General features: G+C 39.3%; 1 protein-coding gene across 1 annotated transcript in view; it reads left to right on the top strand.

Annotated features, from left to right (window-relative positions):
• Positions 1-14765, top strand: part of LOC131692636 (serum response factor homolog) — a 629792-nt gene extending 615027 nt beyond the window's left edge. Inside the window, exons 3-4 of the mRNA XM_058979791.1 lie at positions 3920-4391; positions 13281-14765. Of these exons, the coding sequence (XP_058835774.1) occupies positions 3920-4391; positions 13281-13501 (693 nt within the window). The 3' untranslated portion in view covers positions 13502-14765. The remainder of the gene's footprint in view (positions 1-3919; positions 4392-13280) is intronic.

Raw genomic sequence — 14765 nt, 5'->3', positions numbered from 1 at the left:
TAACCACCTTAGAAACAAATCAGATTTTATAGTAGTTTTATAGCCACTAATAAAACATAGATTGCGCTTGTAGCGTACTATAAAACTGTTATTGTTATTTGGCCAGAACCAGACAGAACCAAATTCAACTTGTTGAAGAATCTGCCAGACTCTGGCAAGAGACGCTTGTTGTATTTATTTTATAAGTTGCTTGAGCGTAACATTGTCCCTCATGAGTGGTGGCAAGTGAAGATCATCGGTATCCAAAAACTAGGAAAACTAACCTCCAACCACAACTCGTATCGACCGATTGCAATGCTGTCCTGTTTCGAGAAGTTGTTTGAGAAAATGATCTTGTCTCGCTCGACAATTGGGTCGAAGCAACTGGCTTACTGCCATATACACAATTTGGCTTTTAATGTGGGGTAGACGATATCTAACTGCATGCTATCGAAGATTTTTCTATAGTGTTGTCTTAGGGGCCATGCATAAATGACGTAGCATTTTGGGGGGTAGGGATGGTACACCAAATTTGTGACGAAGTGAGACGAAGGGGAGGGTAGGGCCAGATGTTGTGCGACGTAGAATTAAGTTTAAAACCCATTGTTTAGAGAAAACAATTTAATGATCCTCCATTCACAAGAGAAATAAATTTAAATTCATACAAGTTACTTTTGATGCGGTTTTTCACGGAGTAAATTTTACGATTCGCGGAATTAGAATCATTGGCAGCTGCAGGATTGTGAACTGAGAGAACTTCTCTTTATGCTCCCCTTGACATATAAAATTCAAAACAAAACGATCAACACTACATTTGTCATGAAATGGACTTATTTTGCACGAAATTTGCTGTTATAATGAAAATGTTGATGAAAGTCGTTAAACATTTTGAAAGGACATGTATTTCAAATAATTGAAAAACAAATGAAATTTTATTCATCCCACGGCCGCTTTGCATGGGACGAGGGGGAGGTAAATGCTACGTTATGTACAAGGGAGAGATTAGAATTTTGTGAGCAAATGCTACAAGAGGGAAGGGAGAGGTCACAAATCGCCGAAAAAAGCTACATTATTTGTGTACGGCCCCTTAGTGCGCAATTCCAAAGTGCGAGTGATCAAATTGCTACATAAAATTGCGAACTATCAAAACACTTGTATTTTAAGTAATAGAGATGACATTCTCATAGACAGACCAGTCGAACTAAAAAGTCTATGAGAAGAATTTATTAGAAGAAAGTTAAGTGTGCAGTGCGATTCGAATCCAGTTTTTAGTGCCACAAGCAATAAGGAGGAAAAAACTATTTTGCAATAAAACAATAAAATACCAATAATTGAAATATGATGGGTAACCTCAACGGAAGCTCTTTCGCAGACTTGTACAATATCCATAAAAATATTTATTTATTTATTTATTTATTAATATCAACAGACACAGTGTGGTCCTAATGATAATTTCTTAATCTATTTAAAAAGTCAACATGTAATCTGCTACGTGGAATGTGAAGATCGAACTCGGATGACACTCTGTTGAAGGTCCGCTGCAAACCAATGATGGCACCGTTTACTCCATAGTTAGTCCGGCGAAGAGGTAATCGGAGGAATAAATTATTGCGAAGGGCGCGAGGGCGAACATTCATATTTATCGCACTGAGAAGCTCGGGGCAGTCAATTCGATCTTGCAAAATATCCGAAATCGTCATAGCACGGAATAGATCCCGTCGCACTTGCAATGTATCGAGTCCAATAAGCAAACCCCGGGTTTCATAACTTGGCAGCTGGTGAGGGTTGCTCCAAGGCAATCGACGAAGGGCAAACCGAACAAATCTGCGCTGTACTGTCTCAATTCGATGGACACCGTTGAGATAATGAGGGTTCCACACAACTGAACAATATTCCAGAGTTGATCGAACGAGTGAGCAGTAGAGAGATTTCAAGCAGTAAATATCTGAAAAGTGCTTAGATATTCTCATTATGAACCCCAAACAGCGTGATGCCTTTGCAACAATATAGCTGATATGCTGTTTAAACGTCAGTTGTTCATCGAGAAAAACTCCGAGATCTTTGACGCAATTCGCTCTGTCAATTGTAGATTCAGCTAGACAGTAATTGAATCGAATTGGCGTTTTTTTCCTCGAGAACGTAATGACCGTACATTTCTTGGGGTTTAGGGTCATTCGGTTGATCTCGCACCATTCCGCAAAGGTTTCCAGTTGGCGTTGAAGGAAAGCTGCATTTCACCTTAAAATCTAATGATAATTATACTGGTACTGCAAGGATAATAATACTGCGCTTCCCATTCTAGACAACGTTTCACCATACTACAAAAACCTTTTCAACGCTAGCTTGAAAACAGTTCTTTTTTCTTACCGTGCCCGATTCCATCCATCATTTGTAGCTAACGTGTCCACCTCGTCCTAACAGACACACGCAACCTTGCCGATCGCACTTTTTGCAGGTGTTTCCAACCGCACAAAAATGTCTCCTTTCGCAAGCACACCACGCTGTCTTGTGCCAGAAAGGACGGAAAATTTCTGAATCTGTAATTTGTCGTTGTGGAAATTATGGAAAATCAAGTCTTCAAACCGGCAAACCTCGCAGCCTTATCAGAGCGTTTTATTCCATCCGTCGTCCACTTCCCCTGCCGTTTGCGTTTCGCTGCTCTCGTTATCACAACAGGCGATTTCCACCTGACAACATGAAACACGATGTTTTCCAACTCCATTTGTGGGACTACACCAGCACACAGGGAGCAACGAGGAGGAGGCAAAAAAACGCCGCCGATCTGCTACCGTCAACCAAATTCGGATCCCTACTCTTGCGTGGCTGTCATATAGAAACATTGCAATAGAGAATATCTCGTTTGTCACATCACCTCTAGTTGGGGCTCCTGCCTGCCAATGGGCCTTCGGCACGCTGATGGCTGCGAGCATTGCTAGACTGACGGACTGCTGCTGTTACAGGCTACCGCAATGGACCTGATGCCGATGTCCATTTTGGAACACATTTCGAGCGGCCATATCAGGATCATCATGGCGACCGCACGTCTTCTCGCTTTGCCAAAGTGTAATGCAAAATAGTGAGGCGATGCTTATGTTTATGGTGCACTGCTGCTTGGTATGTATAATGCTGCTGATGGTGAAGCACGCAACCCCGATGATGATAACGATGATTGACAAAGAAGTGAATGGGCTGCCAGTTTGGTTGCGGTATAGGTCAAAACCGAACGCATACCTGATTTAGTTGATTCTATGCGAAATATCAACAACCTGGCAACCCTGCATGATATCGCCACAAGCCGATCGCTATATAGCAACACCATTCTCCAAACTTGGCCGGCCTCATAAAATCGTGGTACTCGCGTCATAATTTCTCGCTTCATTAATAAATACTCTTCCCTTGGATCCCGGTACAAACGGTACGCCACCGGATTCGAAAAAGGAATCGATGTCTTATCTCAATTCACTCCGCTTTGCCGGCCTGCCAACTGCAGAGAGACCATATCCGGATAGAATATTTTATTAATGAAATTCCTCACCTTGTTGGGATCACAGAGTTGATCAGCTCCTGGTAGCATCATCCTATAAGGATCAGCACAATAATAGGTATAATCTCCTGCCAGCATCAGTTGTATGTTTTTTTTCCTACAACAAACGTGATCATTTTCTGCGTCCATGCATCTTATGGCCACATTAGCTTAAAGTGTCGCGGCTCAATGAAACTGTCCAATATGGGAGCAATGTAGGTAGAGAAGTATTGATAGCTATTGCTACTTGGCGCATGGCTCCATTCGTGCTGAAATTGGGTAAAAACGATTTAACTCACTGGGACACACTTTAATCCATTTAGCTTTCATATTCTTCATGCCTTTGCAAGCAAATTGTTAAATGTTATACTGATTTGAGTGTTTTGTTTTTTTTTCTCTTTTCTTTCCTTCTTTCAGGATGATCGTTCCCCGATGTCGTCCGGTAGTGATACCGATGACTACTCGCCTCCAGATTCGCCTGGGCCTAGCTGTAGTAATAGTAACTTAAATACTAATCCAATCAATAATAGCAATAATCACAGTGTTAGTATAACGCCGCAATCATCGGCACCTAGTGCGTCCACTTCAGCTTCGGTTGCAGCAACCACAGCCGGTAACGGCCACGGAATAAGCAGCAGTACCAGTATCGCACTTAATGCCATCCAGCAGCAGATCAAACAACAACAGCAGGCTCTCCAGCATCAAATACAACAGCATCAGCACCAACAACCATCGATTTCGTCACCAACGGCGGCTCAACAACAACAACATCATCATCAAACCCAATTGTCCAACAGTGTCATCTACCCGGCGGCGGCCTTAGCAAATCTACCTCAGGATGTGCTGGTTAACCTGCTGCAAACCGGGCAAATTCAGCTGCACAATGAGGGTGAGTACCGTATCCCTTTCAATTACACCTGAAAGCTAATACGATTAGAACAGTCTTGTTTTTTCGTGAAGCTAATAGCTGAAGATTTAGAACATCAGCCCCGTTCCTTTCAGCAACGGACCTTCGTGTTGCACTTACGAACGCTACGTTGATCTTATTTTTTTTCCGTTTCACTGACGATTAGGATGGATTTTCCTAAACGATTATTTTAGGTCTTTGCACTCATACCTCCAGATGAGTTAATGTCTTTTGTATTTTTATCGATCTATGCTAAATTTCTGACCTCAAGAAATTAGTTTTTTTTTATTTCGATTATAGAGGATTTGACCTTATGGAAAAATCTCTTAAGAAAAATTTCTATGTGCGGGTTTGGGAAACGAACCCAGGTGAGATGCGTACAAGGCAATCGCTTTACCAACTACGTTATGGTCGCCCCATTTTAGTAAAATGTTACGCTTACTCATATTCTAGCATTCCAAATTATTTTGTGAAGATCTCATTGGTAAGCAGTGCTGGGTTTATGGTCCAATTTTCCGATACGACAAACAATTAAATTCATCAAAAAACTATGTCCTAGCCAAACTTGTCATAAAGCACTAATTATTTTATGGTAAGCATTCATAGCATGATGTACCTTCTATCAAACTCATTCGAAATTAGAGGTGAATTTCTGATTGATTTTCACCAGAATTTCGGCTCAAATGAAACAACTAATTTTATGTGAGTTGTGTTCAAGCGAAATCCGGCTGAAATTGTTGGTATAGGGGCCATAATTGCGAAGTATAGGATTCGCTTCTTCAAGAAACCTTTGCTTCGGCCAGTGAAAATTCTGGTTCGCCATCCTATAAATTTCCGAAAAAGGAAAATCAGTTTTCTCTGCTAAGCTTCATCGTAAAGGACTGAGAGTGTCCTTTGAAGGGTGCTGTTATAAAACCGAAGTAAGTTGTTCCTGGTCACGGTAATCTTAGAAACTCGCAGGAATTTCTACATGGTACATCAACAACCCCAAGTGTCCCTTTGTTTAAGTCCCTACATTTTCCCCCAGGTTTTACACAATGCATTTGCACTACGATTAAAGGTCAGACGAAACGAGTACCCGACGCTAACAACCGTGAACAGTTTCCTACTTTGTGGTTGTCAGAGATTGCTTAGAATTATACGCGAAAGGGACGTTTTAACGTCAGATTAGAAGCCCAAATTTTTCCCAATATACGCGACGCTACAAATGCAAATGAAAAACTTGATGAAAGCTGAAAAACGCGATTATTGGCACCGGTCTGTCAACGGATTAACGGACAGATCATCAGAGAAACAATGTTTCATCTGGTGGCTAGGGCCTACGTTGTGTATTCGATTCATCCTGTGATTGGAATACACGGAACGTTCGTCATATGATGACAGCTATGCATCGCTTTTATGCTAATTATTATGAAATTAGTGTTGAAAGAGGCTGTGCTGCCAACATTCTCCCCACAAAATTGTTGGTTTTATATTTACCCATCAACGCCCATGCCCACATCGTTACAGTTACAGGAAGCTCTCCATTTGATGGAGCATGAAAAGCACTCTATATTTCTTGGAGAAAACATGAAAGTTTCGAGTACTTCATCTGAAAAATCATGGCAGATTACCTTAGTTTAAATTCTTTCGCAATGCTCCATTCCGGGTAATGAGAAAGCGGACACTTGGATTAGAATGATAATGAGAACGTGGACATTTCGGAATTAGAAGGTGATATTTATGAAAGATCGGCGTAGCTTCGACGAGTTTTTAAATATTTCTTCTTAGAGGACACTCGAAATTTGGCTTATTTTGTGGAGCGATGGAAGTTTAGGAATCCCAAAGGTATCATAAAACCTTGGTCCATGAGAATGGATGAGGGTCATGACTTCATTCGGGTGATATCTCGGGTCATGTACAATCATTATACGTAGAAGGTTCATCTCCGGCGTATTGAGATAGTGGAGAGCGGTCTCTGCACTTGTAGTGGCGATTATCGCGATATTAAGCATGTTGTCTGGTCGTGCGCTAAGTATTCTAGTACCAGATCTCCGTTAAACGAATCCATTCGGCCTCGTTCCAGACCAGTTTATACCAAATTCGTTGCTGATATTTTTTGCATGTATCAGGTAACCATCAGTTAGGAAATTGGATTCTGAGATGATTATGACTTTCATTAGTTCAGTTTTCGATAAAACTACACTGAAAAAAAATTAAATTTGGACAAGGAAAAGTTTTTTTCAAATAACTTTTTTCCTTAAAAGTGCCCAACTTGAATTTTTGACGGTAGGTAGAGAACATAATTACCTGTCTTAAAACAAAATTTCATCCAAATCAAAGATGGTTTTTTTTGTAAATCGATTTTAAATTTTTTAAAGCGATTTTTGCCTTTCTCATATAGAAAGGTTATGCAATCACTCTGAAAAACGTGAACCTAATCCCGGCCCGGAGGGCCGAGTGTCATATCCCATACGACTCAGTTCGTCGAGATCGGAAAAAGTCTGTATGTGTGTGTGTATGTGTGTATGTATGTGTGTGTACGCGTGTGCATGTGTGTGTGTATGTGTGTATGTATGTGCGTATGTGTCAAATAATGTCACTCATTTTTCTCAGAGATGGCTGAACCGATTTGCCCAAACTTAGTCTCAAATGAAAGGTGCAACCTTCCCATCGGCTGCTATTGAATTTTGGATCGATCGGAATTCTGGTTCCGGAATTACGGGTTTCAGAGTGCGGTCACACAGAAATTTCTCATATAAACTATAGGAAAAATTAAAAATAGAATTTTTATTCTTGATGCTAAATGTGTTCAAGGTGCATAAAACGTCGAGATTTGATGCAAACTCGAAAAAAAATTTCACGACAATTCACTTTTTTGGATTTTTGCACATTTTTGCCTTTCTCATATAGAAAGGTTATGCAATCACTCTGAAAAACGTCAACCTAATCCCGGCCAATTTTTTTTTTCGACTCGCATAAGGTTTCTGGATTTTAACAGGGGCGTAGTTGATGGTTTACGGAGAGGGGTTACATCCCCCCTCTACTATTCACTCCCCTCCTTTAAAAATCTCCTTAAATCACCCCTCAGACCACCACCCCATCCAGCCCTCATACCCCTCCCTTTCAACCCCATCATCTTTAAACCACCACTATATCACAAAGCATACCAATTTAAGCTGGGGAGTCGTTCGTTCATGGGACTTTCGCCCTCCTCACATACCCACCCCCGCATGACAAAATGAGTTAGCAAGCAGATAATATTGATCTAATGCTGATTAGGCTAATGAAGTATGATATTTTTTTGTTTCAAGTGTTTCACCGTCGACAAGTAGCTCATCAAGTTTGTGGTTGGCAAGCCATTGTGTATAAGTGCAAAGTGTACTAAGAATGTAATGGACATTTCCACAATTATGTTGAACATAAAAAGCCTCCGTGCCATAGTTTAGAGAAATGAAAAAGGCACAATTGCACCACTAGGTGGATTAAAACAGGTTTCTTTGTTTAGGAGTCGATGAAGATTTTTTTCGATATTTTTATTCAAAAATTTGACTAATTTTGTGAAAATCACTGGTGCAACATTTTTGTAGGATTTGTCACTTTTAGACTAAAGCCATTTGAAAAAACCTGTTTTAATCCACCTAGCGGTGCAATTGTGCCTTTCTCATTTCTCTAAACTATGGCACGGAGGCTTTTTATGTTCAACATAATTGTGGAAATGTCCATTACATTCTTAGTACACTTTGCACTTATACACAATGGCATGCCAGCCACGAACTTGATGAGCTACGTGTCGACGGTGAAACACTTGAAACAAAAAAATATCATACTCCATTAGCCTAATCAGCATTAGATCAATGTTATCTGCTTGCTAACTCATTTTGTCATGCGGGGCTGGGTATGTGAAGAGGGCGAAAGTCCCATGAACGAACGACTCCCCAGCTTAAATTATTATGCTTTGTGATACAGCGGTGGTTTAAAGAGGACGGGGTTGAAAGGGAGGGGTATGAGGGCTGGATGGGGTGGTGGTCTGAGGGGTGATTTAAGGAGATTTTTAAAGGAGGGGCGCGAACAGTAGAGGGGGGGGTGTAACCCCTCTCCGTAAACCATCAACTACGCCTCTGTTAAAATCCAGAAACCCTAAACGAGTCGAAAAAAAAATTTGGCCGGGATTAGGTTGACGTTTTTCAGAGTGATTGCATAACCTTTCTATATGAGAAAGGCAAAAATGTGCCAAAATCCAAAAAAGTGAATCGTAGTCAAATTTTTTTTCGAGTTTGCATCAAATCTCGACGTTTCATGCACCTTGAACACATTTAGCATCAAAAATAAAAATTCTATTTTTAATTTTTCCTATAGTTTATATGAGAAATTTCTGTGTGGCCGTACTCTGAAACCCGTAATTCCGGAACCAGAATTCCGATCGATCCAAAATTCAATAGCAGCCGATGGGAAGGTTGCACCTTTCATTTGAGACTAAGTTTGGGCAAATCGGTCCAGCCATCTCTGAGAAAAATGAGTGACATTATTTGACACATACGCACATACATACACACACACATACACACACATACACACACATACACACACACATACATACATACACACACACATACAGACTTTTTCCGATCTCGACGAACTGAGTCGAATGGGATATGACACCCGGCCCTCCGGGCCGGGATTAGGTTGACGTTTTTCAGAGTGATTGCATAACCTTTCTATATGAGAAAGGCAAAAAGGGTAAAAAAAGTTTGAACCTTTTCAAAAGACAGTCTAGATCATTTTTGGAAAAACAATGTATGCAAAGTGGCTTTTTGTGACACAGTTCTCATGTACAGAAAGTATATTTTTTTGCCCTGGAAATGAAAGGCGATAGCTCTATTGTACATCCAACGACACATTTCAAGAATGTCTGTTCCTACACGTACATTCTGAGGCTGCCTTCATATACAATAAGCCCCGCGCGAATACATCAATTGGATATTTGCAATATATTCGCACTTCCAGAATAAAAAATATTTTTTGATTCTGGCATATTTACAAAAAAGAAAATATTTATGAAGGTAGACAAGCATTGAAAAATGACATGAAACGATCTCACCAGCTCTGAATAAATAAATTCATAAGATTTCTGTGAAGAATTCTCCTCCATCCGTGAAATGGTTGCATCAGCTACTCAAGTCAAGGCGGCGCTGCAGGCGCTAAGCAGAATGAACGGGCGTATTTTTTCGCGTCTTGCTGCACATACTTCAATGGCAAAGTTGTGACGACAAATTTCTATGCAAAATCCCTTTTCTCACGATATTTCAACCTAATACTACATAACTCAACAGGAAAAACTATCTACTAAACGATTGACTTCATTTTCCTGTGGAATATATTGTATATCACTGAAAAATTTTGAAAAATATTAGACGTTAACGACAACACGTCCGGGCGATTCGCCAGTGCTGCCCCTGCCCCATGAACCAGCTCACCAGAATACACGAGTGATAATTTATGATTTTGTGAACTATTTCACGAGCTCGGATATTAGATTGTGGCTTACATATTAGGAATCATGAATTGGTTCACAAGGGTTAATTATAAAGGATTGATTATAAAGGATCGTGAATAAAATTCCGAGTTTCGTAATATAGCTCACGAGAAAATATCCAGTTGTTTTGATTTTGTGAACTAATGTTCTTAATCTATGGATAACATCGTGAGTTAACATTTGGTTTTATGAATCATTATTCATTCATAAAATTGTGAACTAGTTCACGTACAGAAAACCGATTTGGTAATGCGATAGCGGAAATCCTGACTGAAGTTCACAAAACAAAAACAAATATTTCCACCAATAAAAGTGTTATGCGGACGTTTCCGAAAAGAAATTAAACATGATTACAAAACAAAGGAGTTTTGTTCATGGAACCGTTTTCGTAAAGTAAAAACGTAATTGTTCCAGAATTTATGGCGCTTTATTCACGATTTTGGGAACATTTTTCCGTGCACAAATTTGATTCCAAACAGTCTTCGTATTTGATTCTCTATCGCAAAAGCTTGCTCCTCAATAATAAGATTGTTCGAACCCAACTCAGTAGTACCAACTTTTTTCGTAAATTCAAACTCCCAGAGTATTTGTTTTTCTTCAAACATCGAGTCCACCGCCACTGACAGTTCCGTACTGCCCAATATTTACTGCTGCAAATTTACAGTTAGCGCCACATACAGCAAATAGAACGAATAAAAAATCTTTCTGGTACACGGGAAAAAGTGTTCCCAAAATCATGAACAAAGTGCCATGAATACTGGAATAATTAAAAAAAGAATGCTCTCATATCCACTGGACATCACGTTACATGGTGACATGACCGAGGACTCTAGTGATATGGGGTAACTTACTCCCTGTCAGAATGTGAATTGTACACCAAAAACTAACTATCAGAATGAAGGTCCGCGTGACCATACAAGAACGCACGCGTATATAGGAAAGGCCACACGGTTACAAAATCCAGTCTTGTACACGCGAAGTCACATGAACGCGAGCACACGTGACAAACACATTAACGTACGAACGCTTAAGCCCTTCGCGATTAACAACGCAAACCTACGTTCGCGGTCGCGCAAACTTAATAACACCCCGGTAATAAGGAGAACGTTTTAGCACTCACGAAGTTTCAAACGCTGTCTCAAACACGAACCTACAAACGTTCGTTTTCGCGCGCTCATGAATCTGTCACGTCCGGAAACCATTACTCTCTGTCCTAATAACTTAGGTCCATACATTCAGTGGGACCAATCAAAAAATAAAGCAAATATCCACTAGACAACACGTTCCATGGCGACATCACCGAGCATTCTAGTGATATGGAGGATCTCACACTCTTTTAGCATCTTAGCAGTACACCAAAACAAAAAGTATTAGATTCACGGTCCGCGATGATACACGCGATCGCGAGTCCCTACGCCCGCACATATCTGAACCGTACAATGAATATCACATTCAGAATCACGGCCCGCTGCAATTGGCCTAATGCAGTGTTTTAGTGGGCGACATTGCCTGTCTCATATGCAAATTGTAGTATGTGATTCTGACGGGGAGCCCTTCCGAGAACCTAGCTCTACAGCTCCAGTAGGACAACTCTCGAAAAAAAAAGAAATTTATACCATACTGTACTTTTTCACAAAATTCTGTAATCTGTACCGTACAGAATCTGTGCCAATAAACTTCGAAAAATCTGTACTTTTGCAGATAAAGCAGTGCTTGTAGTTACACTGCCTTACAAAGATCACTGTCAATTGCTCAATATAGAAACATTGGTCAAAAGGCGAAATAAATTCTGAGCGGTGTTTATTGGAAAATATTGGCTGGCCAAATTCAGGCCCCAGATATTCTCTCACAAATCAATATCAATGTAATCCTCCCCCCTCAGAAACCATAAATCGTTCAACTTTATATGACTCGACTTTTAGCGTACCGAGTACGGTCAGAACGGACCCATAAGTGCGATGTGTAATATTTTCAATATAGTGTGTACAGCCATTTCGATTTTTCTGTATCTGGTGATGTTTTCAAAAATAGACTTAGATTTTGAGATTCAATTTATGTAATATTTGCAATTTTTATTCTTGTGATGCTGTGTACTATGTGATTATGTTTAATTGTAGTATTAAACCATTGTAATCAGGTGTGAAAAATACAAAAATATGAAGGGTATAGGAAAGTCCTAGCATGCGTTAAAACGAAAACTGTCTCTGCGCTCGTATGTGTGACAGTTTCTATGGGCGCATGGTAGCGTTTACGCCATCAATACCACGTTTTATGGGCTGTCTCTGTTCACTATCACTAACACGCGTCTTGACGCATGCTAGGACCTTGTTAAGATGGACTTTGGCGATGAATTCAAATAAATTAAATCAAATATTATGCAGGGTCTGACAGATCTCGTGGTGCTACTGTGCGTGGAAAGTATCTTTATAAGGAAGCATTTGTTTGCTAGGGCATCTTGGGGGATCATTCACTTCTCTCTTTTCATCGTTTACGCTAACATCATCATCCTTAAATATCATGTTATTTCATACTTCCAGCATTAACGGATCATGAGTGAAGTCCCATCGTCATTTGTATTAGCTAACTTGCTGATGGGGTTATTTATTTGGAGATGCTGGACGCAACTTTTGCAGCTGTCATTATGACCTAACAAGCAGCCACAAATTTGGCAACGGATTGTATATCAGATGATAATATTCCGGGCTGTATACTGGATTTTATAGATGTAGGGGAGTGTAGAACCGCTTGTGTTGGAGAAGTTTCTAACATATTTGAATCAAAATACTCAAATTTAAAATCACAATTTCAATAGAAGGGCCATTTTTGGTAGTATTTGTAATTGCAAAATCAAATCCAGATGGACAAAGCGAAAATAAATTCTAATTCCAAAAAAATTCTATTCAAAGTTTTCGACCCGTTTGGTTTCAAACAATTACAGATTCATCGAGTTTTTTTCCGATCCATAAAGTCTCATTTTCATTTATTTTTAGCTCTTTTTAACAATTTAGAAAAAAATTTCCCGAGACATCACACGAGGCAAGCCAGTCGCGTTAGGCGTTCGCAAGTGCCGTGTGAACTGTTTGGATTTTTTTGTGTCTCACTAGCACTAATTTGGGTACTACTTTAGATACATCGTCTAACTAGACACCTAGCTGGTGCTAGTTACTGACGAGATGAATTCGAAACACAAGAATAAAACTTAATTTAAACATCAAAATGATAAGCGTTCGCCCAAATTGTCACTCTATGGAAGATATTTCAATTCTATTAAAATAATTAGCGCATGTTTAAAAAAACTAACACTTTTTTAGAAAAGAAAATATATTTAATATACATCTATCTTCTGTCGTTACCAGATGGCGCCCAGCAGTACATCACCATCCCGCTATCACTGATGTCAACCTTGAAGTCCGATCCGAAAAATGCCAATGGACCCAACTCCGGAAATGCCAAATCAAACACTTCTACCCATGCTCGAGCTTCGTCGTCGTCAACTGCATCGTCACCTGCCGGCCGGAAACCACCGCCGGGATCGTCGACGAAGGAACTAATAATTAAAACGGAAGAAAATGATTGAAACTAAAGTTGACGATTTTTCGTATTGCGTTTATTCTTCAATTTTGTTTAGGCTTAAAGACTTATGAACTTATGAGATTGTGAATTTTGTAACTATTTCTGACTACAGTAAACACGAAAGGTTTATTTAGGAATAAACAGCCAAACTTAACCACTAGCTTCCATTGAGGAACCAATTCGCCTTAGTTTGTTTTAGCTTACCGATAAGTCCCTTTTGACATTGCGATAAATTGTATCTGTCAATGCGACGCAAAAACATTTGAAAATTTTCAGCACACTTATAAAATGCCAGTTTGGAGAGGAAGGTTCTTAGTATGTTTTTAGGATATTTGGTCAACTGATTAATACAAATAATTTAACTTTTGTCTCAGATTTTTCAGAAACATAGTTTAAAAGGAACCAAAAACCCTTCTATTCTAATTTGAATATTACCAAAATTAGAGACAAGTTTCTGGAATAGTGTTGATCGTGTTGAAATTAAACGACCATAAAATATACACAATATGTTTCTATAAAATATACATAATAGGTGAAATTTGTTTAATTTTTATTCTCATCTGAGAGTAAAATTCACTGTAATAATGTGAAAGACAAATCCGAGGACTGCTTGAAAACAAAAAATCTACAATTGCTTTACAGAAATGCATCATATAGATTATTAAAATAGTTACACCATGGCAATCACAAAACGATACTTCAAAGGGAAAACATCCTATAATCCCGAAAAGTTAAGACCAGAAAAGAACTTAGAAACACACTACAGAGCCTTGCGCAAAAAAAGTTGTTTTGTAGATTAGTGTAGTATATTATTTAAATGCCACAGGCACATTCAAAGTAACCAACAAAAGCATTTTTCAAAGACGGTACAACAACATCGCAGACAGATTAGGAACATTGAATCAGCGAAGCCAAGCACACTCTCGTAGTACACCAAAAAAAATTTCATCCATTACAACCCACCATAATCGACTCACCTAATGATAAGAAACCCCGCAATACATAACAACACACACAAACGAGAGAAGATTTTGTAAAGTGCGCTTTGGCAGCTGTTGACTCCTAGGTTAAGCATGAATAAAAGAATTTCTTACTAGCAAAAATAAAAACATTAGTTGTTTGATACTTAGCTAAATATCTTCGATCTACATAAATAGATTAAGTCGCAACCAATTACAATGTTTAATAGTGTATTTTATAAAATGGCTCTATTTGTTGTTAGTTTCTTGACTTTCATTTTTTGTTACAGTTCACTATAGGCATTGTAT

Source organism: Topomyia yanbarensis, chromosome 3 (genome assembly GCF_030247195.1).
Source record: "Topomyia yanbarensis strain Yona2022 chromosome 3, ASM3024719v1, whole genome shotgun sequence".
Taxonomy (NCBI): domain Eukaryota; kingdom Metazoa; phylum Arthropoda; class Insecta; order Diptera; family Culicidae; genus Topomyia; species Topomyia yanbarensis.
Note: the sequence above shows the minus strand (reverse complement) of the source record. Positions and strands in the feature narration are given on the sequence as shown.